The following is a 23,661-nucleotide window of genomic DNA, read 5'->3' as shown; positions in this document are numbered from 1 at the left end:
GAGCTCCCCAATGTGCTTACCTCCGAACTGGAATTTTCCCATTTGTGTTTGTTAGAAAGGCCAGCTTCATCCAGCTGAAATTAGGAATGAAATATTTTTAAAATACTGTTTATTAAAACTGGGGTCTAGATGCTTATGTTTAACTTGTTGCCACGTCTGCTAAAAGAGTACAAACAAATAATTGTTCTGCAATAAAAACATTTTTCTGTAACCTTTTAGTGCTTGAGGCAGGGCAGTTCTTTAACTATAAAGGCAAAAAGCAGCCCAAAAAAATCAGTACAGCAATTAACACCAGCGTGAAGATGAGGAAGTCCCACGAGGTTTTGCTTGCATATGCATCAAAGAAAACACAAACCAGCCAATAATTAAAACATACACTGCAATAAATCAAATGAACAGTTATAAATTCTCCTGTAATTTCTCCTGGGCAGGTGCCAGATATAGCCTTGAGACATCTTTAGTCTCAAGAAAAGACAAACTCTTAACTCATTTAACACCATTTTCTTTCTGACACTGTTTTCTAAATGTCAGACTACAAAAAGCAGTATTTTTTTTCCAATTCCAACAAGGAAAATACAAGGACAGAAAAATAAAGGAGAAAGGGGAGGAAAGAAAGTAACTTACTGTTTCTTGAGACACGTCATTGGACTGACATTGTTAGCTCTAAAGTTATGTATGATGGATCCAAGCCCTTCTACCCATTGCTGAAAAACACAAAACCACAAAAACACCAAATCAGCAGAACTGAGGAGGGAAGAAGAAGAAAGCCTGGCTTGGGGGAAGGCTCCTCCTTGAAGCCATGGGTACTGTTAATAACCTGTGCTGAGGACAGAACTGCCAGGGCACAGCCCATAGCATGGAAAAGCCAGCCCCATTTCATCCATTGCACCCATCACTACTCACCCTCACCAGGCACAGGGACTGTGCTTTCCATTCTCCAAGTGCTACAGGTAGGATCAGCAGGGCCAGTAAATCAGTTTATGCCAGCCAGGGCAAGGGCTCACTGACTGATTCATGAAGGCCTCCGTTTATGGCCTGCATGAACACCGGCCTCCCTTTGGGTGCCAGGGCCAGCACCAGCTCTTCTGAGCTGGGATTTATTGATGCTGAGGCCTCCGTTTATGGCCTGCATGAACACCGGCCTCCCTTTGGGTGCCAGGGCCAGCACCAGCTCTTCTGAGCTGGGATTTATTGATGCTGAGGCCTCCGTTTATGGCCTGCATGAACACCGGCCTCCCTTTGGGTGCCAGGGCCAGCACCAGCTCCTCTGAGCTGGTATTTATTGATGCTGAGGCCTCCGTTTATGGCCTGCATGAACACCGGCCTCCCTTTGGGTGCCAGGGCCAGCACCAGCTCCTCTGAGCTGGTATTTATTGATGCTGAGGCCTCCGTTTATGGCCTGCATGAACACCGGCCTCCCTTTGGGTGCCAGGGCCAGCACCAGCTCCTCTGAGCTGGTATTTATTGATGCTGAGGCCTCCGTTTATGGCCTGCATGAACACCGGCCTCCCTTTGGGTGTCAGGGGCAGCACCAGCTCCTCTGAGCTGGTATTTATTGATGCTGAGGCCTCCGTTTATGCCCTGTATGAACACCGGCCTCCCTTTGGGTGCCAGGGCCAGCACCAGCTCCTCTGAGCTGGTATTTATTGATGCTGAGGCCTCCGTTTATGGCCTGCATGAACACCGGCCTCCCTTTGGGTGCCAGGGCCAGCACCAGCTCTTGCAGAGCACCATCATCCAATGTGTGAGGACATATTTCACTGGTCCAGCTTAGAAAAAGGATGAAATCAAGTATCAATAAGCTAGTGGAGGCACAACAACTGCTCTAACACCCTGTTACATATTCAGGCCCCGCTTGTTTTCATCCTTCAAACGCACAGCATTCCAAATAATCCCTGGGATGACTTCCAGCCAACAGCAGCATTACAGCACTTACTTCTGTAATTCCTCTTTTGGGGATCTATTTTTCTGCTGTAGCCTGCCCCCCAACCTTGCAGAGCTGCAGAGAAGCAGCTTAAGGCTTAGGCCCCGACATGAACCCCCACTGATTTCAGCAAGAATCCTGGCAGGAAAAAGCCATGGCGGGAGGAAAAAATGGCAGCGCTACAAGCCAAGTTCCATCTCAATTATGCCATTGTAACACTAGGATTACTCAACTGATAATTTACACTGGTGGAATTGAGATGGGATTTGGTCCACTGCTAAACATTAACCTTGGGAATAAAGGAGCTTTTTGCCTCTGGCCAAATGCTGCGCATGCAGCTTGAGCTGACTTGGGCAGCATCCAGAATATGACACTCATAAATAGATGCAGATGAGTGTATTTTTCTTCTCATGAATGAGTGCTGTACATCTGCAAGACAGATGAAAAAAACCATGATTTATATTGGAGGAACACTAGCCTCTTTGGGAAACGGCATATTGTAAACTGCAGGCAGCAAATCCCTGGGGTTAAAACAAGGCCTGAGGTGTCAGTTCAACAGATAAGCAATACACTCGAGGAGACCCCTGTACTCATGAAATATTAAATCTGTTTCGCTTTAGGAAAAGCAGCCACTTATTAAGATGTGTGTTAATACCTAAGTGTTCTTTTTTAAGTTTCCTTTTAAATAAGCACTGCATAAAATATTCATTTAAAGAGATCAAGTGTGTGTCTGAGAATCATTTGAAAAACACAACTATCACTTATGGAAAAAGGTAGCATTTGGGGTTTTCTCAGGTGTGTGTTTGGGCTGGAGAACAGCCCCCAGTAAGAGTCTGCCCCCCTCTCCCTTTTTCCAGTTGCATGAGTAAGATGACTGTAGTCATAGGCTGAAGGGACTGCAGAGGAAGATAAAGAAAGCAAGGTTCATGGGGCAAGATAATATTATTTTATCTTTATATTAGAACTGATATAACTAGAAACCACTGACAGATTTAGGAAACACTGATGTTTTCCTACAAATGTTCCCTCACCTCAGAAGATAAAGGAATGGTGCTTGTGATAATTCCAGGGTAAATGCCTGAACAAATCTTACACTGACTTCAATTTCCTAGAACTGTTGAAATTCAACTATCATCAACTGCCTACCTTTGGGGTTTGTGGTTTGTCTGGATTTGGGTTTTTCTGGTTTGTTTTGGGTTTGGGGGGGCTTTGGCTCGTTTGGTTGGCTGTTTGTTTTTGTTGTTGTTTAAACCAATTAAATGTAACATTCCTGCTGCACTAGCACTGTCACAGCTACACAAACATTTGTATGATCTGCTCTGGTCTGCAGCCCTTCAGAACTCCGCAGCCTTCCCACACTGACCCAACCACTCGGTGGCATATTCACTGCAAACAGAAAACCCTGCAAAAATTAAATTACACCAAACGCACGTTGGGAATAAGCTGCAGGCTTTCTGCCATAAAACCACCACTGGTGCAGTGCTGACCACATCAGCATTTCATTTGGAGCTAACGCTACAGATCCATCCTGTTTGAAGGCAATGGATTAAAACTACCCCAGATACAACAAAAACTAACATTTAAAAGCAAGGCTGGCCAGCACTCAGGAATTACTTCTGCTCATCTAGAAGAGCTGCCAAAAAGGAACACTGCTAGAAAAAAACACAAGTGAAGAGAGAAATCAATACACTAAGCACCTCCCAAGTGATTTTTGCAGGAGTTGTCTTGATGGCTCCCACATTAGAGGTCTCCCTAACCTTTTTTCAGTGTTAATGCCCTTCCCTGACAGGGATGCCAAGTCAGGAACTGCACTCGCTCAGAGTAAAACAGCACAAATTCCAGCCAAACACTGATGAGCCACCAAAGCACCACGTTGCTGCTGGCAGCAGGCCAAGGAGGGAGCCAAGGGCCTGTGTCCAGCTCCAAACCATCTCCTCGTTGGTGTGATGTGCCCTGGGCAGGAGGTGGCAGCTCCAGAGCCACGCCTGCCCATCTGTTCCAGCTGACAGGGCAGCACCTGGCTGCCTGCCCCTCACTCTGGGGCACAGCAGCTCCTGCAGGGTCACATCAGACACTGCCCACGGCCGTCAGCTGGCCCCACATTAACCAGGAATACAAAGAAAAACCAAATTCAATAACACATTCAACACTGTCAGACTTTCTGTCCCTCTGAGCTGGAATAGTCTCCAATTAATACTGCCTTCCTACTTGCTTTCAAGGTACTGTGATCCAGTGCACAGACACTCACAAAATTCAATATCCAGCTGGCAGTATATTGCTTTCCTGACAACAAACCATTCCCAGGTTTAATGCACACTGTCTGATGACCTTGCAGGAGGGATGAAAGAAGGGCTGAGGCTTTCCTCAGCTAACACACAGGCAAATACAGCAGCAGCCTTGCTTGTATTCTATGACAGCATCCCTTAACTTACAGATGAAGCTGAAAGACCCATACATCTACCTAAGTGACAAGGATAAAGATCCTCACTTCTCTTCTTTCATCCTCAGCATTTTCAAGTCACTACCTGTGCAAAGGATGAAAATCCTATAAAAAGTGAATTCTATAATGAGGTACATAGGAAACACCTTGGTCTTAGAAGAAAAAATGTCTTTGATAGAAATCAGGGTACACTGGATTCTTACTGATGCTAGTGCTGAATATTTTCCAATTTTCAAAATATGGTTCAGTACCTTTAATCTGTCAAGGTAACTCCTGAATGGCTCCCTATACACAAATATTACTCCAGATGCATAGAGGGATCTGGACCCTGATATCTCATCCTAGAAAATGAACAGCCATGAAAAGAAATAAAACCAAGCACCAGTGCACCTTAAGCTCAGACCCCCTTAGGCTGACACAAGAGGCCAAAATCTACACTGCAGGCTGGAACAAACACTGTGTTGTTTTTCTCTGACAAGATCAAACACTGTCAAACATCTCTAGAAGAAGAAGGGGAAAGAAAAATCAATCAAAGAAGCACTCTCTTAGCTTTTGCTGTCAGACTGAAATGCTTCTGAGGCACTTAGTGACCCTGTGTTACTGAGGTTCACCGATGAAACATGGCACAACTGGCAGGGTGCACAAATAAGTTTGGCCTTTCAGCTCTATTTTAGCCATCAAGCTTTCATTTGGGCAGGGTTAAAAAGGACAAGAATCATGAAAGGTTAAAAACCACCACAGCCTCCAGCTGATGAAATTCCAGACAAGGCCATGTGTGGCTTTTTGACCGCTGGGGTCAGTATTGCCAGAGCTCTCGAGATGTTACCTTCCCTCTTCCAGTGCACTCTCCAAAGCTGCACTCCACTTACTGCAAGCATCAGGAAAGCCAGGGAGGCACTGCCCTCTGATTTTGGGGTTCAGGGTCTGGGACTGGCTGCCAAGGGCTCCATAGCCTGAAGGCTCAGGAAGCCCGCAGAGAATTGTTTCTCACCTCTCCCCAGGACACACGTGGGCTGGCAGGAATCCCTGGCACTTGCCCTCAGCCAGCAGATGTCCCCACTCCCTCAGTGCAAACATCTCACAACTCCTCTCTGCTCCAGGAAAATCACCCAGGCAGCCACAGCGAGGAGACCTGAGGAGTGGCAGTGCCAAACCTCCCCCTGCCCTGCCCCACTGCAGCACTGATAGCAGCAGGGCACGGCTGTGAAAACACTGCAAGGATTTTCACACAGAATAAAGGGACCCTTCTGACTTTCAGCTATTCCATCAGGAAATCTGAGCCTCACTGGGAGCTGCCCAACGTGCCCAGACTGCTGCCACACTTCAGCCAAGCTTCCTGCCCTGGAGTGGCTTTTCCAACCTTTGAGGGTCTGCTCTGGAAGGAGCTGGAAGAGCCACTTGGGCTGCTCTTGTATGCAAACTCAGAGAAACACAGCGGAGCTCTCACAGTGAAATCAGCCTCCTGGCTATGGAGAACCAGGGCTAAAGTTGTCAACTTACTGATAATTCCACAGTGGCACAGCCAAGAATGTACATGGAAAGCAGAAAAGTGTATGCAAAGCACCAAGAGTTAATTGCAGGCTGGGACATGGAGATTTTTCTAGAGAACAAGGACTGACATACAGAGTAACATACACAGGTAAGCTGTGGTCATATATTTGAGGCAGTCATGATATAGGAATGTCATCACATGGGCTATGAGACATAAGCCACATACTTCCACAGTGGGACACAGAGAACAGCAGGAGGCTTCTAGAGATCTGCTCAAGAGTGCTTTGCAGGTTCCTTCCAAAGCTTTGCTTTGAAACATCAAAACAAACAAAGCTTTGGGAAAATAGAACTTTTCTATAACATATTTGTGGAATAGTCCCATGGGAATCTTTTGCTGCTTTCTATTTGCCCTCTAAACAATATGGTTTGGGCAAATGTTTAAAGGGAGAAAAACAATCAGGGACAATCAGACTGGGCTGGATGGGCAACCTGGTCTCATGGATGGTGTCCTTGCCCATGGCAGGGGAGTTGGAACTGGATGGTCTTTAAGGTCCCTTCCAACCCAAACTGTTCTATGATTCTGTGAAACAGATTTTTTTTGTAAATCACGGAGTTTGATTAGTAGAAACACCAACAAAAGCAATCAACCTGAAGTGCTTCGTTTTGCCAGAACCATTTTAAACTGAAAAAAAAAAAAATTTCTCATCCCAACTGAGAAGCTGAGAAGTTCAAGAATGTCAAAATGAGATGTTTTCAACTGCATTGACTTCCATGCCGTGAATATTGTTAGCTGTGTGACAAAGCCTGCACTTACCTGTATGTTGTTTGAGTGTGTGAGTAATGAAGCATTTTAGTCCATTCTGTTCGTTCTGGTGCCTCACAGGTTAGGCCACCAAAGTGTGAATCACTGTCTCAGTGACACACAGGTAGAACACATCTATTTTCTATCAAATCCAACACAAGGTGTAAAACCGGTGTAAAGGGTTGCTGCACTCTCCTTCCCACCCTGTCTCCCATGGCTGCTCCCATCCTGGACACCGTGCCAGAGGAATGCATCAGCCCTTCCCAAAGCCTGATTGTCTCTAACGCTGCTGGGAGCTTTGCCTCTAACCATGACTTTAACATTACGGCTCTTCCTTGAATTGGGTTAGGAGTGTTCACTGAACTCCTCTGCAGCAGGGCATGGGGAACAGTACTTTCAAGCAGAAGGGCAAAATCTCTGAGGTGGAGAGATGGTCCTTTCCAAGGAAACAGCTGGAGCTGGGAAAGAAGAACCACCAGGGCAGATTTACCCCTGATATGCACTAATACTAGGAAATGTTAAAGAAGCTGACTTAGGCTAACCTTTTAGCTGAACTCCTTAGAGCACTGCCAGAGTGGGTGAGCAAAGAAGACAAGAAGTCCAGATTTTGGGTGGCTGAAGTACAAGAGCTTTACTGGACTAATGCCAGCGTTGGATAGGCAGCCCATGTGCCAAAGGCTGAGGACTCACCCCAGCCCTAGATCACTTCTGCCCCAAGGAAATTCACCCCCAAATACTCACTGGCCTTTTCAACTGTCCTAGACTGAGGAAAACAGATTATCCAATTACTGGGGCACAGAAAGTCCATCTGGGAAGTAAAAAAGAAAAATACACACATACGCTCTCATCTCTAATATATGTGTGTGCATGTGCGTGTGTTAATTTTAGCTCAGGATAATTTATACAACCTGATTTAATCAGGATTCCAAACATCAGGTTTTAAATTCCACCTTTTACAGTCACTCTCTACTACCACAGTGGAGCTGTTTTAGGAGTGGACCATGACAGCTGCATGCAATCAGAGACAGAGTACACCCAATTTTGTGGCTGTTTTAAGAGTGGAAATGAAAACCAATTTCTCAGCTGAAAACACCAATAAAATTTAAGTAGACAGAATGTAAATAGCAGAGCTGGAGCTTGGAGACAAGTGGAGAGACAATAAACACACTCTTGTTGCTGGAGTAGCTATACTTGGAGGCCAGCAACGCCTTGGCCAGCCCTGCTGAGCACCAGGGGCACAGGTGAGGACAGGTGACAACAGCCAGCCTGGGATGGGCCCGGAGGGAGGGTCCAGCACTGCCCACAGCAGGCACCAGCCCATTGCCACAGCTGGGGCACCCCCAGGGCCTGCCCCCTGTGCCAGGGACCTGGCAGAACCTGCTTCCCACGGTACCACTCCTGGCACAGACAGGCTGAAAACACCAGGAACTTCCACCGATTTCCTGTGTCAGGGTTAGCCAGTCCCATTCTAACCCAGCCTTCGGTGGGTAACAACTGCTTCTTTTCCAATTGTAAATTATCACCTACAGAAGCCTTTCTGGGCAGGAAGGCTCTGAGCTTTTGTACTTGGATCTGCCACTCAATTCCCTCATTTTAAAGGATCCCAATCAGGTACAGACCAAGGCTCTGTTCCTCACAGCAATGGGGGACAGCAGAAACCACAGGTTTCTTACACACATTTACAACCTCACACATATCCGGGCAGCTTATGCTTCAGTCATTGCCCCTTCCCCTCCAAACTCTTGCCTCTGTCATTTCAAAGGAGGGGCTTTGAACCTGGATTAATTGGAGGCCTATTTTAAGCTGCAGTTAGCAGCTGCACAGCTACTTAATGCCATGCAAAGGCTTGCTTCTTCTGGAGGGGATTTACTGTGTCCCACAGGAAAGAGGTTTTCTCCTGAACACAAAGGAAGAATTAAGCAGGAGCACTTCTATGTGCAGATAACTCCTAGAAAATTCCATTTTAGCACAGAATTGCAGTAGCAAATTGATGTATTTACCATATACCAAAGGTCAACACAGTACAGGCCAAATTGCCCGGCGAAGGCAACTTCGAAAGCTCTGCATTGATTTTTTTGGCTTGATCTGCTCTCTGCTCTCCCTCACGCCTCAAACACATCAGACCAGATGAGGTGGATCATCACTGCTGACAGCTCTGGATATGTATTTTGGTGGAAAGGCTCCTCTGACTTCCATGGGCTGCTCAGAGCCTGCCCACTGCAGCATGACACACCATTTCTGTAAGGCTGTTAATGAGCACTAGATCTTCTCCACAGCATAATTAGCTCATCTCTTGTGACAGCCTCTGTAATGGGCCAACATTCTCACAAACCAATTAGTCTAATACAGGTTATTGAGATCTAAGGTGGCTGAGAAACTCAACTGCAGCTGCTTTCAGAATAAATCAGAGATGCTGCTGGGTTGAGTATGAAAGTGAATGCTGCCAATATCTCCTTTGCTTTGCTTCTTTTTTCAAATGCTTTCAAAACATAACTCTGACACATTATGTCCCTTAAAGCCTGCTGAAAATACACACGGTAAAATCAATTTAGTGTACCCATGTAAGTTATACGAGTGTTTCTCCTATAAAGGAGTTTACTCAGCATTGCCAGTGCTTCCAAAGGTATGGATCCAAAGCTATGAAAAATAAACCAGCTCTGGCAAGGGATTTAGTGCTGTTGCATTCAGCAAACAGTTTTAAAGGAGGGGATTTACCAGGTGTGTGATACTGATCACTATTTAGTATTTATCTCGCAGGCAGAACAGATTATAATCCTAAATACCCTAAATACTTTCAGACAGAGAAGAAAAGCAGAGTGTTTTAAAGCCCCAAGAACGCCTGGCTCTCAGCTAGCAGTGTAGCATCAGCACTCTGAGCAGGTTTCTCAGAGCAGCTCACAGCTGAGTGCCGGGGCAGGTGGAGGCCAGGACTTGCATGAGAGCTGCAGGCTCCAGCTCTCAGGAAGGATATGTGCCAAAAAGCACCACTGTTTGAGGGCTGCTCCGTGCCAAAGGGAAGCAGAAAACAGCCTGGCCGCACTGGGATCCCCGTAACTGCTGAGAGTTTCCCTTCCTGCTTTTGTTTTTCAAATATTCGAACCACACGATACAATTGGGTTATCAGAACAGAACTTTGAAGAGCTGAGCACCACCCACCAGGAAAATGGCAGCGATTGCACTTCCCTTCAGCATCCCTGTCACAGACCCAGCAGCACCAGCTCGTCTGCTGAGGCAGCCCCACACAGAGGCTCTGGGCAGCTCAGGGAATGCCCTGTGCTACACACAACGGTCTCAGTGTCTTTGGTAAACCCCTGAGCAAGCACAGGCTGACAGAATCACTGTTTCCCTCAGCACTGCACACAGACCTGCTCCACACGGATGTCTGCTGTCCTCTGGAAGAGTGGGGCAGCAGACACTAACCCAGGCATTGCAGTCAGCCACGCAGGCAGGCTTAGGAAAAACAATTGAGCACTGCTGATGAGCTCTCCTTTCAACTCCCATCACTGTTTAATTGTGAAATACCTTGGCTATTTCTGTGGTTTCTGCTACCATGAAAGTGAAGCTGATGTTCACCAGATCTGTGCCGCTGCACACGCACACTATCCGTCCTTCCAACTCGTTTTCTGATTTTCCGACAGCCTCGAGTGCAGTTAGTATTTTGGGATCCTGTGAAACAGAATACAGAACTTGTTACATTTGCAACACTTCTGCTATGCAAGGCACTATAGTAAATATTCATTTTCACCTCCTTATACATTTACACCTTTAAACCTTCACCAGTGAGTGTTTTCACTCAGAAACACTGTGTGCAAACCTGAAAAAACAATGCAATCTAACAGTTACGAACAGGATTGTGAGAACTCATCTTTTCATCACGAAGAAGAAAAATTAATCCCTCCAAGGACTGGAGACAGAGGATCAGCACTAATCTCAAAGCTAATTATTCCAATCTAGTTAAGTCCATAGCTGCTGAGAGTCACGATCTCTGTGACTCCTGGGCTGTTGCTCAGACGTGGCACACGAGCTGCTGTCCCTGCTGCTGGAGGTTTCGTGGGCGCGCTTTTTAAAGGCAGAGCTGAAGGCTGAAGCACACTGCTGTGCTGTGAGCACGGGGAGGATGGGGCTGTCTGCATCACCACATCTCTTCCCCTTCTCTGTGGGGCAGAGACCTGGGCCTGCGGACACCCAAGAGGATTTCTAAGAGTCACCAACACAAAACCTCTTCACATGTGAAAGTGGAAATGCGGGGCTCACAACAGATCTCCTAAACTGAAGGCCTGCTGGAAGGAGAGCCCCAACTCAGTGCAGAAAACCCTGCAGACATTCCAAAGGCCCGGGGCTCTCCAGAACTCCTAGCTAGTACTTCTGCACTTTGAAAAGGCAGGCTGTGACCAGCTCCCTCGCTGACCACCTAAATGCAGAAAGAGGGATGCAAACAAATCTTTCTACAGTTCATGCCAGTGGAGAGAGAAGATAAAATAAATTCAAACAGATCGGAACGAAACAAATGGAAAATGAAGCTTTTTTTTTCAGATCCCTCAGCAAGTATCACAATAAACTGCCACAAGATAATTAAAACCTCCCAATATGGGCTCTTAATGTCTGTTCAGCTTTCAGTGCATCCTGAATCCTGCAGTACATCAGAAAGGCCAGATGACTGACCCTGCCCACTGCAATCACAACAAATCACTGCAAAACTTCAAATTTCAGGCTACGGTTGCAAAGTAAAAGCTGTGTTACTGGTATTATTGAAAGAAATGAATGCCATCCAGCATTTCACCTTCAGCTTAAATATTCTTGTTGAAATGGAAGTATAAAAGATAAAGTACCTTTGGTACAGCTCCAAAACGAACACTGTTGATCAGGGAGCATTCTAATACCTGTCCCTCCTGAAAGGACAAAAACAGTACAAGTTCAGAGGTCTGCTGAAACATGCTTCCACTGGGAATTTCAGCAAAAATAAACAGTGAATTTTATTGGCAAACTCTGTTAATAAACACTAAGCAGTATATTTCCCTTTAATATCAGTTGATTCCCTGTTAAATTGTTCACTTCCATCAATCCTAAAAGAATAGGATGAAGACTAGTTTTGTAAATAAACTAACACAGTATTTTAGATTTCTAAAAACCAGAATATAAATCAAGTGCAACAACATATAACATACACTCCTGACATAATTGCAATATACCTTTCCTTCACTTTTCCAGCTCAGAAAAAAACCAAATTCATCCACTTGGAAGAGACAGTTGCTTTCAAAGACAAAAGACTCCTATAGAAAAGAAAATACAGACCATTATTTTAGTCAGCTTGCCAAATATCAATTATTTATCATACAAAAATAAAGGATTGTTCTGTTTCTTCCCAAAGACCCTCCTGCAGAATTTGCTGTTCCCAACAAAACAGAAACAAGGGAGGCAGGCTTTTAAAAAAGAGATCACTTTCAATGATTTGTCTTACTGTTGACACTTGAGACACTGGAATGCAACATCATTAATATTTTCCTACCTCATTGCAACTAAATGAAGATGTTTTATTTAACAGAAGCAATGATTCTTACCTAATAAACAATCTTAATGAAACAGAACTTCAAAAAATGTATTGAAAATTAAACGCTTTAAGGTAAAAAATATATAATTTGCCAACGCCAGCTTCAGGATCAAATGGCCACATTTCCTTCTAAGGTGCAGAATTTGGGAAGCACTTTTCTGTTGCACTGTGGCAGTGTACATGCTGTGAGTGCTTCGCAGCCAGAGTGAGTGACAAGCTGAGATTGAAGGATATTGATTTGCAGAAGAAATCAGGAAAGAATGGCATTCCAGAGAGACTGGGCAAGGCAAAAAATCAGATGAGCTGAATTTAAAGAGATTCCCTCCACACACCTCCAGCCCCAATTAGAGCATCATAAATTAAGCTGAAATGCAGGAAAAGGATGTGCAGAATCAATCACCTCTTCAAGAAAAAGAGATTCCAGAACTTCCTGACTTCCTTAATTGAATAGCAAGGAGAATTTGTGGGAAGAGTCCTCTGTGAGGAAACAAAGCAGGCTCCCAAGCGTGCCACAGAAAACCTGGAACAAACTGCAGCAGCTTGGAGCAGGAGGGGCTCACAGGATGGTCAAACAACGTTCTGCTCCAGGGGGGAAGCAGGAGCCCCTTTCGGGGGGTTTGGGGGCAGCAAACCCAGCTGCAAGGAGCCCGAGCTTGGTGCCAGCTGCTGCCCCACGTGTGCCCAGGGCTGTCAGTGTCCCACAGGAGCCTGCTGAGAGCAGAACGGCTGTGCCTGGCCCTGTCCCTGCCACCACATCCCAGTGGGGACACCAGTGCCCAGCAGTGTCCCCGAATCCCACCCAACCTGGAGCACCTGGAACTCTCTGCTGAGGCTGCCCACTCTCTGCTCCTTGGAGAAGGGTGAGAGGATGCCCACGGGCTGTGCCCCTCACAGGCTGTGTCTGCAGCAGGGTGTGCTGCAGGAAAAGAGGGCTTTTCCTCCATCTCACCACTATCTACTTCATTTATCTGGCCCCAAATCTGGAAACACAGGGTAAACCAACTATCCCTATCTTGGCAGGCCTGGTGATAAAAAAATACCTTTTACTTACATTTCAAAAGATAAGAAAATACCAATATCCCTGAAGGCACTTACCTTCAACTTACAGAGATCTCCTGTTCAAACCAGATTAAAACCAGACCCTGATAAGATTATTCTTACCAGCACATCAATGCTGAGTATAGGGTAAACTTCTCAGCACTGTATTTCAGCTGCCTGTGTAAAATGTCCTGTTTTGCATTCCTTTAATAAAGGTGGATTAAAGCACAGCTGAAAGCAGGATCATAGTAATCATATTTCAGATAGAGTGCAGATTGATTTTCTAAAGTAGATAAAACCACTCCAGTTCTCAAATGATGCATTTGAATCAGAAAATGAATGTTCTGTGTTCTCTGACTTTCCCTGTAATAGGCTGGTCCTCAGTTTATATATCCAAAAAAAGTATTATTCTCCCTCCCTCCATTTGATACCTAGAACCAAAAAAATTGAAGAATTCACTTTGTTTAATAATGTGCTTTATGAATCTGCAAAGATGAGAGTTTTATACACGTTACAGATATTTTCATCCAATTCTCCCTTTCTCTTCTTCAGGGCTTATGTCAAATCAGAGGGATTAAACATATTTTAAAGCTATTTCTTTTAAAAGCAAAAAAAAAAACCCTATGAAGCAATAAAGTCTGTTGGTATTGCCTCCCCACGGAGGGTATTACCAGAAAAAATTAAAGTTTCTTTGTGTACAATGAAAGCAAAACATGAAATATTCTGGCACTTCTGCATATTTAAAAGAGAATAGCAAATGAAAGGCAACTGGGTCTTACCTCTTCGTATCTATCAAACACAGCTCCATCTTGCATAAAAGAGGGAACTGGCTTCTGCCAGTTAAATTCATAAGGTTTTGCCATGATTACAGAAGAAAAACCTGAAATGGAATGGAAAAGCACAGTTCAATTACTGTCCTTCAAAAGGAGTATTTCAAAGGCCAAGCAGGAAAAAAGTGACTTTTAGCTTTTCCTTTCATACAGAAGTGCTAAAAAGTCACAGTGCATTTCCAAATGAGGGGCTTTCCTCCTAAGAGTAGTTTTGTTTCATATCTTTAAAATGGAAAATACTTGTAAAATGTGTGTATGAACTTAATTATTTGAAAACCACTTGCACTGTAACTTCTAGAGTACAATGAGGCTGGGATTAACCTAGATCTAGGTGACCAAATACCACAACCTGTAATGCAGACAAATGCTTCTTATTTTATTGGAAAGCATTAGATGCTACAGAGACAGATTGCATTTTTTTCTTGTCATCCTAAACAACTTTGCTACAGAGGCAAAATACATTTTTCTGTTTCAAATTTCATTCACGTTAAATAAATTCCTGGGTATTTTCAGGCATATTTTATCCATAACTCAAGATGTGAATAATATACGTGTCAAAATTCATAGGGAAAAATACTGTTTAGAGATAGAGGCCATTAAATAAAGCTAGGTAGTTGTATTGTGCACTTCTGCAAGAGAACAAATGTGAACTAAATTGTTAATTTAGAATAAAACCCAGAAGTCATATTGCATGGACATTACAATAAAGACAGCAAATTATCCAGTAACCTTTGCAATGCCTTCCAAGGGGCAGAAAGAGGGGCAGAAAACACCCCAACTAAATACTCTGTAATTTAATTGAAGTTCTTTTCATCTGAAGTGGTTGCTCCTGTTCCTAATGCCATCCAGGACACTCAGCATCCTGATCACCCCTGGATGCACTGGAGCAGAGAGACTGGGAATGCCCTTGGCAGCAGCAAGGCCTGGCAACCAGGACACTGTCACCCCACTGAGCTCACCCTGTCCTGCTCACGGAGGGTGACAGGACACTGTCACCCCACTGAGCTCACCCTGTCCTGCTCACGGAGGGTGACAGGACACTGTCACCCCACTGAGCTCACCCTGTCCTGCTCACGGAGGGTGACAGGACACTGTCACCCCACTGAGCTCACCCTGTCCTGCTCACGGAGGGTGACAGGACACTGTCACCCCACTGAGCTCACCCTGTCCTGCTCACGGAGGGTGACAGGACACTGTCACCCCACTGAGCTCACCCTGTCCTGCTCACGGAGGGTGACAGGACACTGTCACCCCACTGAGCTCACCCTGTCCTGCTCATCCCACGCCACTGACCCCAGCCTGTGCTGCTCATGGAGGGTGACAGCCAGACAGGGCCACTCCAGTGAGCCCAGCCTGTCCTGCTGTCCCTGCGGTGACCGCTGGGGATGCTCAGCCACTCCTGACTGTCCCCAGAGGCACAACACAGGTTAAGGGTGACCAGCCCTGCATCTGCTGCAGCACAGGCACAAGACCTCGGAACATTTGTCCAAGTGAGAAGAACAGAGTCACATGAAACTCCAGAGAGAGCATGACAGCCTGGGCAATCCTTGCACACAGATGCCTTCTCTGACTGAATTTTAAACCCAGAATGAGCACAAGTGGTCAGAAGAGCTGAAGAACTTTGTAGTATGCCCCTTGTCTATCTTGTTTTCATTCACATGAAACATCTTCTAACAAGAAAAGAATGTGAACAAAAGAACTGTTAAAAGACTCTGTCCAACATTTGCCTTAAGAACAGTCATTGTGGCAATTTTCTACTGAAAAAAACCCTACTACTTAAAACTTGCAAAGTACATTTTCATATTAACCCATCTCCTGCCCCTTTTTGGTCATTGATACAGGAATCAAAAATAGAATTTGAAAGTTATATACCATTAAGTGTTCATTTTCATTGAAAACAGGATGAGAATACAAAATAATAGATCTATATTCTCTAATCTTTAAAAAAGGACTAAATTATATTTAAACTATTCATCTGTACCTTTTTTTCTCCTACTGAAGAGATGCTTTGAAAAAAATAGATAATCTACATACAATATCTTATCAAAAGCCCCCTTTTCTTTTAGCCAGTCCTGTGCATTTGGCCCTTGCCACTGTAAACAAGGAACAGCATCTTATTCATGAGGATTAGGAGATGGTTTGAGATCCTTTCAAGGAAAGTGCCAAATTATTTTTTTCTTTTTTTGGAAATGACATATAATTCTCGTGTCTCTTCCATTTCAGCTCAGCCTAGAGCTGCTTTTCCCTGATTACATGAGGGAAGCTGGATACCAGGACAGCAGCAGCACGATGGGGCCGTGTCGTTTGCAGCTCATGGACTTCATGGACTTCACGCAGCAGCTCAGAATAACCACATCAAACTGCAACTTAGTGGTTGTTCCTGGGGAAAAGGACACCTTAAACAGACACGCCTGAAGTGACAACCACTATTTGTATGGCATGGTGGCTGTTCCCCTATCTATTTAGGTGTCTTCTATTATCAAAAGGGTCTTCAAATACCACAGGTAGCTCATGCAGCAATAAATGCTCCCATCCTTCTGGGAAAAGCTGACACATTCTGTGCTAAAACACCAGAAATGTGGTGCCACTTCTAAGGCTGTGAAGAACATTCCTTCACAGTCCCAAGCCTGTAGAAATGGCTTTCTCCCCTTTCGTACTGGTGCTGAACCCCACACAAACCCAGATTTCGAAGTCCTGCGAGTGCTCTAAAGCACTGTAAGGCGCATTAATGCTGCTTCCACAGCTAGCACTGTGCAGCCTGGCTGTGAAGAGCTCTTGAGCACACGCTGCACTCCCAGAAACGCTGCCCACCCTAGCAGCACACACATGCACCTGGTCAGTCCGGCTGAGCTCCTCGGGCAGCCCCAGAAGCACAGCTCTGTGCTCCTCTGCTCCCTCTGGGTACTCACACGGTCCGATGAAGCCCCTGCCTCATCGCTCACACATTCAACAGGAGCTCCTCAGCGGGGGCTGCAACGTGCATTTCTCAAAGCCTGCCGTCAGCCTGAGCCCTCTGCCCTTCTCCTGCTGCCTCTCTGAAGTCAGGGGGCTGGACCAGGAGCAGGAAGGCAGCAGCACCCCCTGTCACAGAACCAGGATTACAGCCTCCATCCCATTTGCATGACCTGCCTTTCAGCAGCAGAGAACACGCCTGACTGCTCACAGCTCATCCACAAGCCACTCTGTCCCGGGCACTCCAGCTCCGTGCTATTTCTCACCTTCCCAGTCCCTTCCCAGCTCTGCTCCCACAGGTCACTTCAGTTTACAGATGAACAGAGACAGATGAAGTGTGAGGGAAAGGCAGCCTGAGTACATGCAGCAAGGAGCTGGAGGAATCGTAACAAACAACATTTTTAAGCCTTATGCTTTGGCAGCTGTGCAGAAGGTGAAGAAAATTCTCTCTGCCTTTAGAAAAGCTCTTTTCAGCTCTTCTCACATTTCTTACACTCCTCTCAAAAATCTGTTTTTTTTTCTTAACCCTGTTCTTTTAAGATCACTAAACTAAAATACAAAATATTCCCCTGTCACTCTTTGGACCTCGGTTAATCTTCATTGATTTTTTTAGTAGTTCCAAGAGAGTGAAAAACAACACCAATCCCAACCAGCAAACCCGAACAAACACGACATTGTAGCATTCATATGGCTGCAAATCCATGCATGCATATATCCTCACTATGACGAGAATCAAGAATTACCCTCTTTAGAGACATTAAATAACAATGAAATGTGTGAAGATTCAGCTGGGAGACATAGAAGGTTAAGGAACTAAATTTAAAGGCAGCAAAATTTTAATTTGAAAACTTTTATACCGCGTTTAAAACTGAAATCAAATCTTCTTACTGACTTAAGAGTTCTCAAAGTATAACAACTGCTCTGAATACATACCATTCACAAAAGCAGAAAGAACACTCATAAAAATACACCTCAGGACTCAGTTAATGACTGCAAGGAAGAGGTGGGTGTAGTGCAGTAGTTAAAAGCCTCTTGCAGTATCTCCCTTTCTCCCAACACTGATTTGTGCCTGAAGGCATGATTTGGATGACATGAAATTCACCTGGAGCACCCAAAGAGCGAGGACACAAAATTAACCATATTCAGAAGAGCATTAATTAACACAAAAGTCTTCCTCTTCTGTAAGCTTGGCTGTACTAAGCTAAATCTGGGGCGTGTGGGCTATAAATCCTGGGTTTTTTCATTCCCCGACCAAAAGAAGGACAAGGTGTGGCTGAACAGGAGGAGGAAAGGATTCTGTTAATACGAAGGAGACAAATGTTTGGGGAAAGAGGTGATATTCTAAACGAACCCACAGGGCTGGCTAGCATGATGGATAGGATACTCCTTGGATCCCATAAACATCCTGTCAATGTTGAGACACTGCTGGAAAGGACAGCAGAGTTCCTCGGAGCTGACCCCCCGGTGTCAAACACAGAAACACCATTTCCGCACTCTGCTTAGCCCCCAGTATCCTAACAGGACCTGTAGATTTTTTTTTTAGTCATTATTATTTTTGCCTCTGGAATGAATCCCTGTTTGCTGAGCGAGAGGTGAGGAGGCTCCGCACTCTGTGTTTGCCATTTCACCACTCACCCCTTGGAATTACATGTTGTCATATATGCATATATTTAACAGGAATTTTATGCTATCATCTCTTTCTTACAAAAGTTTCATACCTATTCGGTGTTTTCTGGTGAGCAGCTCCTCTGAGCACATCCTTCCTCTCTCACCAGGTAACCGACTGACTCCAGTTCCCTTCCTGCTTCAGGGTGTGTCCTCTTGACGAGCCAACCCACTCTTTTATAGCTCCTATTGTTCTAACGAGTTACAGCTGTGGCTTGTTGAAGTTAGGCCTTCTCCTCATTTTGATAATTAGCCCAGCTGCAACTCCTTAGGGGTAAGATTACTTTATATACCATCTCCATTCTAGCCCCCCACAATTACATCCCCTAAACTTGCCCCACTTACTGTCTGTGTGGGTTTCACACGCAGTACCCACCCAGCACTATGCTGAGTTCAGTAATCTTGCCCAGGAATAAATGTTTTTCTTCAAGGAAGCAATTAAAAAACCCCCAAAATGAATCTAATTTCCCATTCCCAGTCACCCCGGACATTCCCCCACCCTGAAGTACATATAACCTTCATCACCACTCCTGTTTGGTAAACAAGATTCTGCATTACAAAGACAACCAGATCTAGATCAGCACTTTTGGGGTTTTTTTATGGAGTTCATCCCAGTCCAGCAAGTCTCCCTGCAGAGCTGTGGACTACAGTGACAATCCAGCTGTCCTTGACCCAACAGGCAGTGCAGCACTGAAATTCTTAGAAAAATGCCCCTTTCATTTTTAATAAGGCTTTGAAATACTTTCATAGTCAAATACTATAAATGTTTCAAGAAACTTGAAGAAAAGTCAGAACTTCATGTATTCACTCCTCAATGTGAAATTCATTTGGTCATAAAGGTACTGACATTAGCATAAGCAAAATGCAGAGACAGGGAAAATGAAAAAATGCAGAATGCAGTTTCATGTGTTTTAAACACGAAACCTTGGTTTCAACTCTAGAGCTTAAAGTTCAGAGTAAGTTTTAAGAAAATAAAACCACTATAGTATGAATTCTATGTAAACAGTAACAGGGCCACAATGCTGAATTTCTGCAGTGCCCACTCTATATTATAAGACAATTCCAAGATTTCCCAGCTCACCAAGCTGTTCCACAATCAAATTTTGCTGGGCTTTTTTTTTTGCTTTTTTTCAAGAATAATTTTTCAGCAGGCTATTATTAAACACATTATTCCCACAGCTACTGCAAGCAACTGAGAGCAGCTCTCCCCGGAACAAGGCCCAGGAAGACCAGCAGCACCCAGCAGGCGCCTGAGCACGCACCCCCCAGCACCGCTCTCCACTTCCATCTGTCCCATTTCCCATTCCAGGGGAACTGCTGGGACTCAGGGGCAGCTGGGGGCTCCGAGCACAGCGAGAGGGGCCTGCTCTGAGCTGAGCTGCTGAGCATTTCCCCAGGTCAGTGAGGCTGCCCATGCAGAGCTCACAATGAGTACCTGCTCCGGGTCCTGCCTTCAGGTGCCAGCTGTACCTCAGCCACCCCCTCTGATGACAGCACTGTTTCTAACAAGTGGAATTCCTAGGATAAAACACAGGGCTCAAACATCACCCCCCAGCTTCCTCACATTTTTTTCTTCTTGTCCTGATGGCTTCCTAGTTTGTCCATATCTAGAGTTTTCCCCAGCCTTCCTAGTCATTGGGAAATTCTCATATTTTGACATAAGTGCTGACCACCCATCCTTTTTGAGGGGGACAGCACTTGCCTTTATGAGAAGTGAATGGTGCAGAAAGAGACATGCTGGTTTTGTAAATAAACTTATTCTGGTATGTTTCCAACAGTGTAACAAAACTCCGTTCTGACTACTAGAAATACATTTAAATCAAGCCATTATGAAAGCTTCTCAGATGATTCACTCAGGTCTAATTCCTCACAAACTTCTACATTACAGACATCTGTAGGCCCAAGAAGGCAAATTATTTCTCTGCTCAGCAGCAAGACAGAGCCACTGGAGCAGAGTTTCCCTTTTGAATTGATCACCAAAGTCATCTGGACTCATCACACATTGGGATAAATCCTTGTGTGCCACCACTGTAAATGAGCTTTCTTAGTTTCACTTGCTGACCGAAATGAGCCTTCAGATCCATGTCACTTGAAATGCCTGGAAAAACAAAACTAACACTGCAATTGCAACACCAAAGTGTTCAGAGAAAAGGTAACATGTTACTCATTTTCAAAACAACTCCTAAAGCAGCAAGAGAATCTATACGTACTCCTAGAAAAAGGTATAACTTGAATAGTGAGCTAAAATGCAGAACTATCAGAACTGGACACTACTAAAAACTTAAGTGTTAAAAATAATAAACCAGGCATACAAAACTACAAATTTCATGGAATAAGTAAAGCGGTATTTACTATTCTTTCCTTCTGGTGATAGGAAATTTGGTGTTCATATTCTCAGTTTTGTAACAGCAAAGGTGGGAGGAAAAGGGAAAGGCACAGATCTCCCCAAGGGATCATTTCAGGAGGGAAAATGCTTGTACTGCTCTGAATTGTACAGAGGATTTAGCAATCTGACTCATCAAAAGACAGTAAATGACAACTGATGTTCATTTACACATATCATTCAGTATGCATCTAACAGTAACATTTTGCTTTAGATCTGTCAAGTGAACTTTCTTTCTCGTGAGCATGTGAGGAACCACTCCCCAGAACCTTCCCTGTTTTGTCTCATTCCAATAACACCAACCACGCAAAATGTTAAGTTGTCTAAAAATGTGGAAGATGCTACATTTTTTATCTTTAGTCATGCAGAAGTCTTAGAGGTGCTCAAGATTTATTTAGCATAATATCAAGTGTCCCATTTCCTGGAAGGCACCTCGTCCCCAGGTAGTAATAGAGAGCAAATTGGACTTTGATGGAAACAATGGTTTGTGTAATCGCTGCCAAGATCCTTTCTGAATTGCTACAGCATGTGATGGATGCATACAGTGTGTCTGGATTTAACCAGCTGTGACTTTTATGAAGTTTAATTACTTCACTCTGAGGCTTTCAGTGGAAGGCAGTGTTAAAACAAAGGCTACCTCATGGAATAACAAACAAACAAACAAACAAACATGCAGCACTTGCAAAACATCACAAGTATTTCCTGATTTCCTGAGGCCCAGAGTCTCTCTTTGCAGTTTTGTAAACTCTGACACCTTCTATCACTACAGCAGCAAATTACAGCCTAAAGGAATGGGATTTGTCAGATTTATTAAAAAAACCAAGTTTACAGTATGGCGTTTGGGCAATTAATACCATACTTAACTTCTACTGTTAATCTGCTGCTGCCAGGTAACACATCTTCAGTCAGTGAGTAGTGTTTCTCACTTTTAGGCACACCTGTACAAAGTGTTTGTGCAAATTATTTGAATTCAAATCATGGGCGATTCTGACATTTAGAACCTCAGTTTCTCCTTTTTAGCTTCATTCTGGAGCTTTGTGCTCTAGGAGATCTCAAGCAGAAGTGGTTCCTGTACTTTACTGTGATAGGAAGAGAGGAATCAATGTTTGAAATTAAAATCCTAAAAGGAGTTCAGGTGGGAGTACAGACAAACACCAAACAATCGTAAGTGAGCATCACTCCAATTACAAATGCAGGAGCTCAGGAAGGGATCCAAGGACGTAAAACAACTGCAAGATCCTAAGAGCAAATTATTAACTACAAACACCACAAAAACAAACTTCCAAACTGCATTAATATCAGCAGTGTTTCCTTTCCAAGCGCAAGGCAAAGTTTTGGAAAGAACACAATGCAGTACCTCAAACAAAAATAAAACAAGCTACAACTATGACCACATCCTGAGGACACAGTTGTCTGTTTCCAAACTCTGACACAAGCCTGGACTTTGTATTAATAAAATGCAATGAAAGGTCAAGATCAAATTTTTATAATAACTTCTAAATCCCTGTGTGTTTGAAATAATCCCTGCTCTGGTCAGGTACTTTAGTTCAAACCAAGCTTTAATAAAGTTTGGACATGATTTATTAGGACCTTTTTCAAAATACACAGATATATTAAAAACTAATAAGCTGTGAGGAACATAGATGTTACTTTAAAATCTAAAATTAGGAAAGTGACATTATAATTTGCTGGTTTTCTGGATGATTTCTGAGAAAACAAGAGTGACCCACACTGCTGGCTTAAAATTTCAGGCAAAGCTAAGGTGATCTCTGGCAATTGTTCCAGCAGTTTAAAATGCATTAACATCAAAAAGCTGTGTTCATTATTTGACAGTTGGCAGTGTGTTAGAAGTAGGTATTTGTTGGAAGTTTAAACTAATTACAAATGTCTTGGTACCCTGGATAAAGCCTAGGAGCTACATGGAGCTCACCATGGAAATGCACAGGGCATTTATACTTTTTAGATTGTCATTATGCAGTTTAACCCATGGCATCAGTAAGATTTCAGTATCTATCTTAGACGATGTAATGCTGCTCAGATTCCATCCCAACACCCTTCTCTTCCCTGTTCCTGTCCCTCTATCATCAGCCCGGAGTCACATCTCAAAGCAGGGGAATGCAGGCAGGGCATTATCAGCTGGCTGGAATGGAAATTACCCTTTCGGAATTGCTGTAGCACGTGATGATGTTTTCTGCCAGGCTTTCAGTTCACATCACAGAAAATCTCCCAGTCTGTAGCAGGAAAAGAAACTACACAGGGCTCACAGCATGTGCTTCAGCACTCCTGTGCAAAGAGCAGCTCTGGGAATTACAACGACATTTAATGGCAGGGAAAAAATAATAATAACTGCCTGGCCTAAACCCTGTGGTAGAGGTTCACCTTGTTTGTTTTTCTCACCCCCCAGCAGTCACTCTGCCTGCTGTATGCAAAACCAGCACTCATCATCAATTGCTCAGGAAAAACACATCCCCTTTGGGGTAGGAGGAGTCAAAGGATCCAGGCTGCAGCTGGGGGTGAGCCTGACACCTCTGGAGTCCTGTCCTGGATGGGCATTTTGCTATTTCCCATTTTCCTCTTCCTCCCTCTAA

The 23,661-nt window shown here is 44.3% G+C and overlaps 1 protein-coding gene across 23 annotated transcripts in view; it reads right to left on the bottom strand.

Annotated features, from left to right (window-relative positions):
- PLCB4 (phospholipase C beta 4) overlaps positions 1-23,661 on the bottom strand; it is a 182,531-nt gene that overhangs the window by 66,662 nt on the left and 92,208 nt on the right. For 22 of the 23 annotated variants that reach the window (XM_038131218.1, XM_038131229.1, XM_038131232.1 and 19 more), the window contains 6 exons: positions 14,023-14,123; positions 11,847-11,927; positions 11,487-11,546; positions 10,180-10,323; positions 625-704; positions 21-74 (listed from right to left, as the gene is read on the bottom strand). In XM_038131218.1, coding sequence (XP_037987146.1) covers positions 21-74; positions 625-704; positions 10,180-10,323; positions 11,487-11,546; positions 11,847-11,927; positions 14,023-14,106 — 503 coding nt within the window. In that variant the 5' untranslated portion in view covers positions 14,107-14,123. Of the gene's footprint in view, positions 1-20; positions 75-624; positions 705-10,179; positions 10,324-11,486; positions 11,547-11,846; positions 11,928-14,022; positions 14,124-16,982; positions 17,007-23,661 lie in introns of those variants that run through there. The other variant, XM_038131234.1, reaches the window with a different exon arrangement.

The sequence above is a fragment of the Motacilla alba genome, chromosome 3 (genome assembly GCF_015832195.1).
Source record: "Motacilla alba alba isolate MOTALB_02 chromosome 3, Motacilla_alba_V1.0_pri, whole genome shotgun sequence".
Classification (NCBI taxonomy): Eukaryota; Metazoa; Chordata; class Aves; order Passeriformes; family Motacillidae; genus Motacilla; species Motacilla alba.
This window is presented reverse-complemented; position numbering and strand designations above follow the sequence as displayed.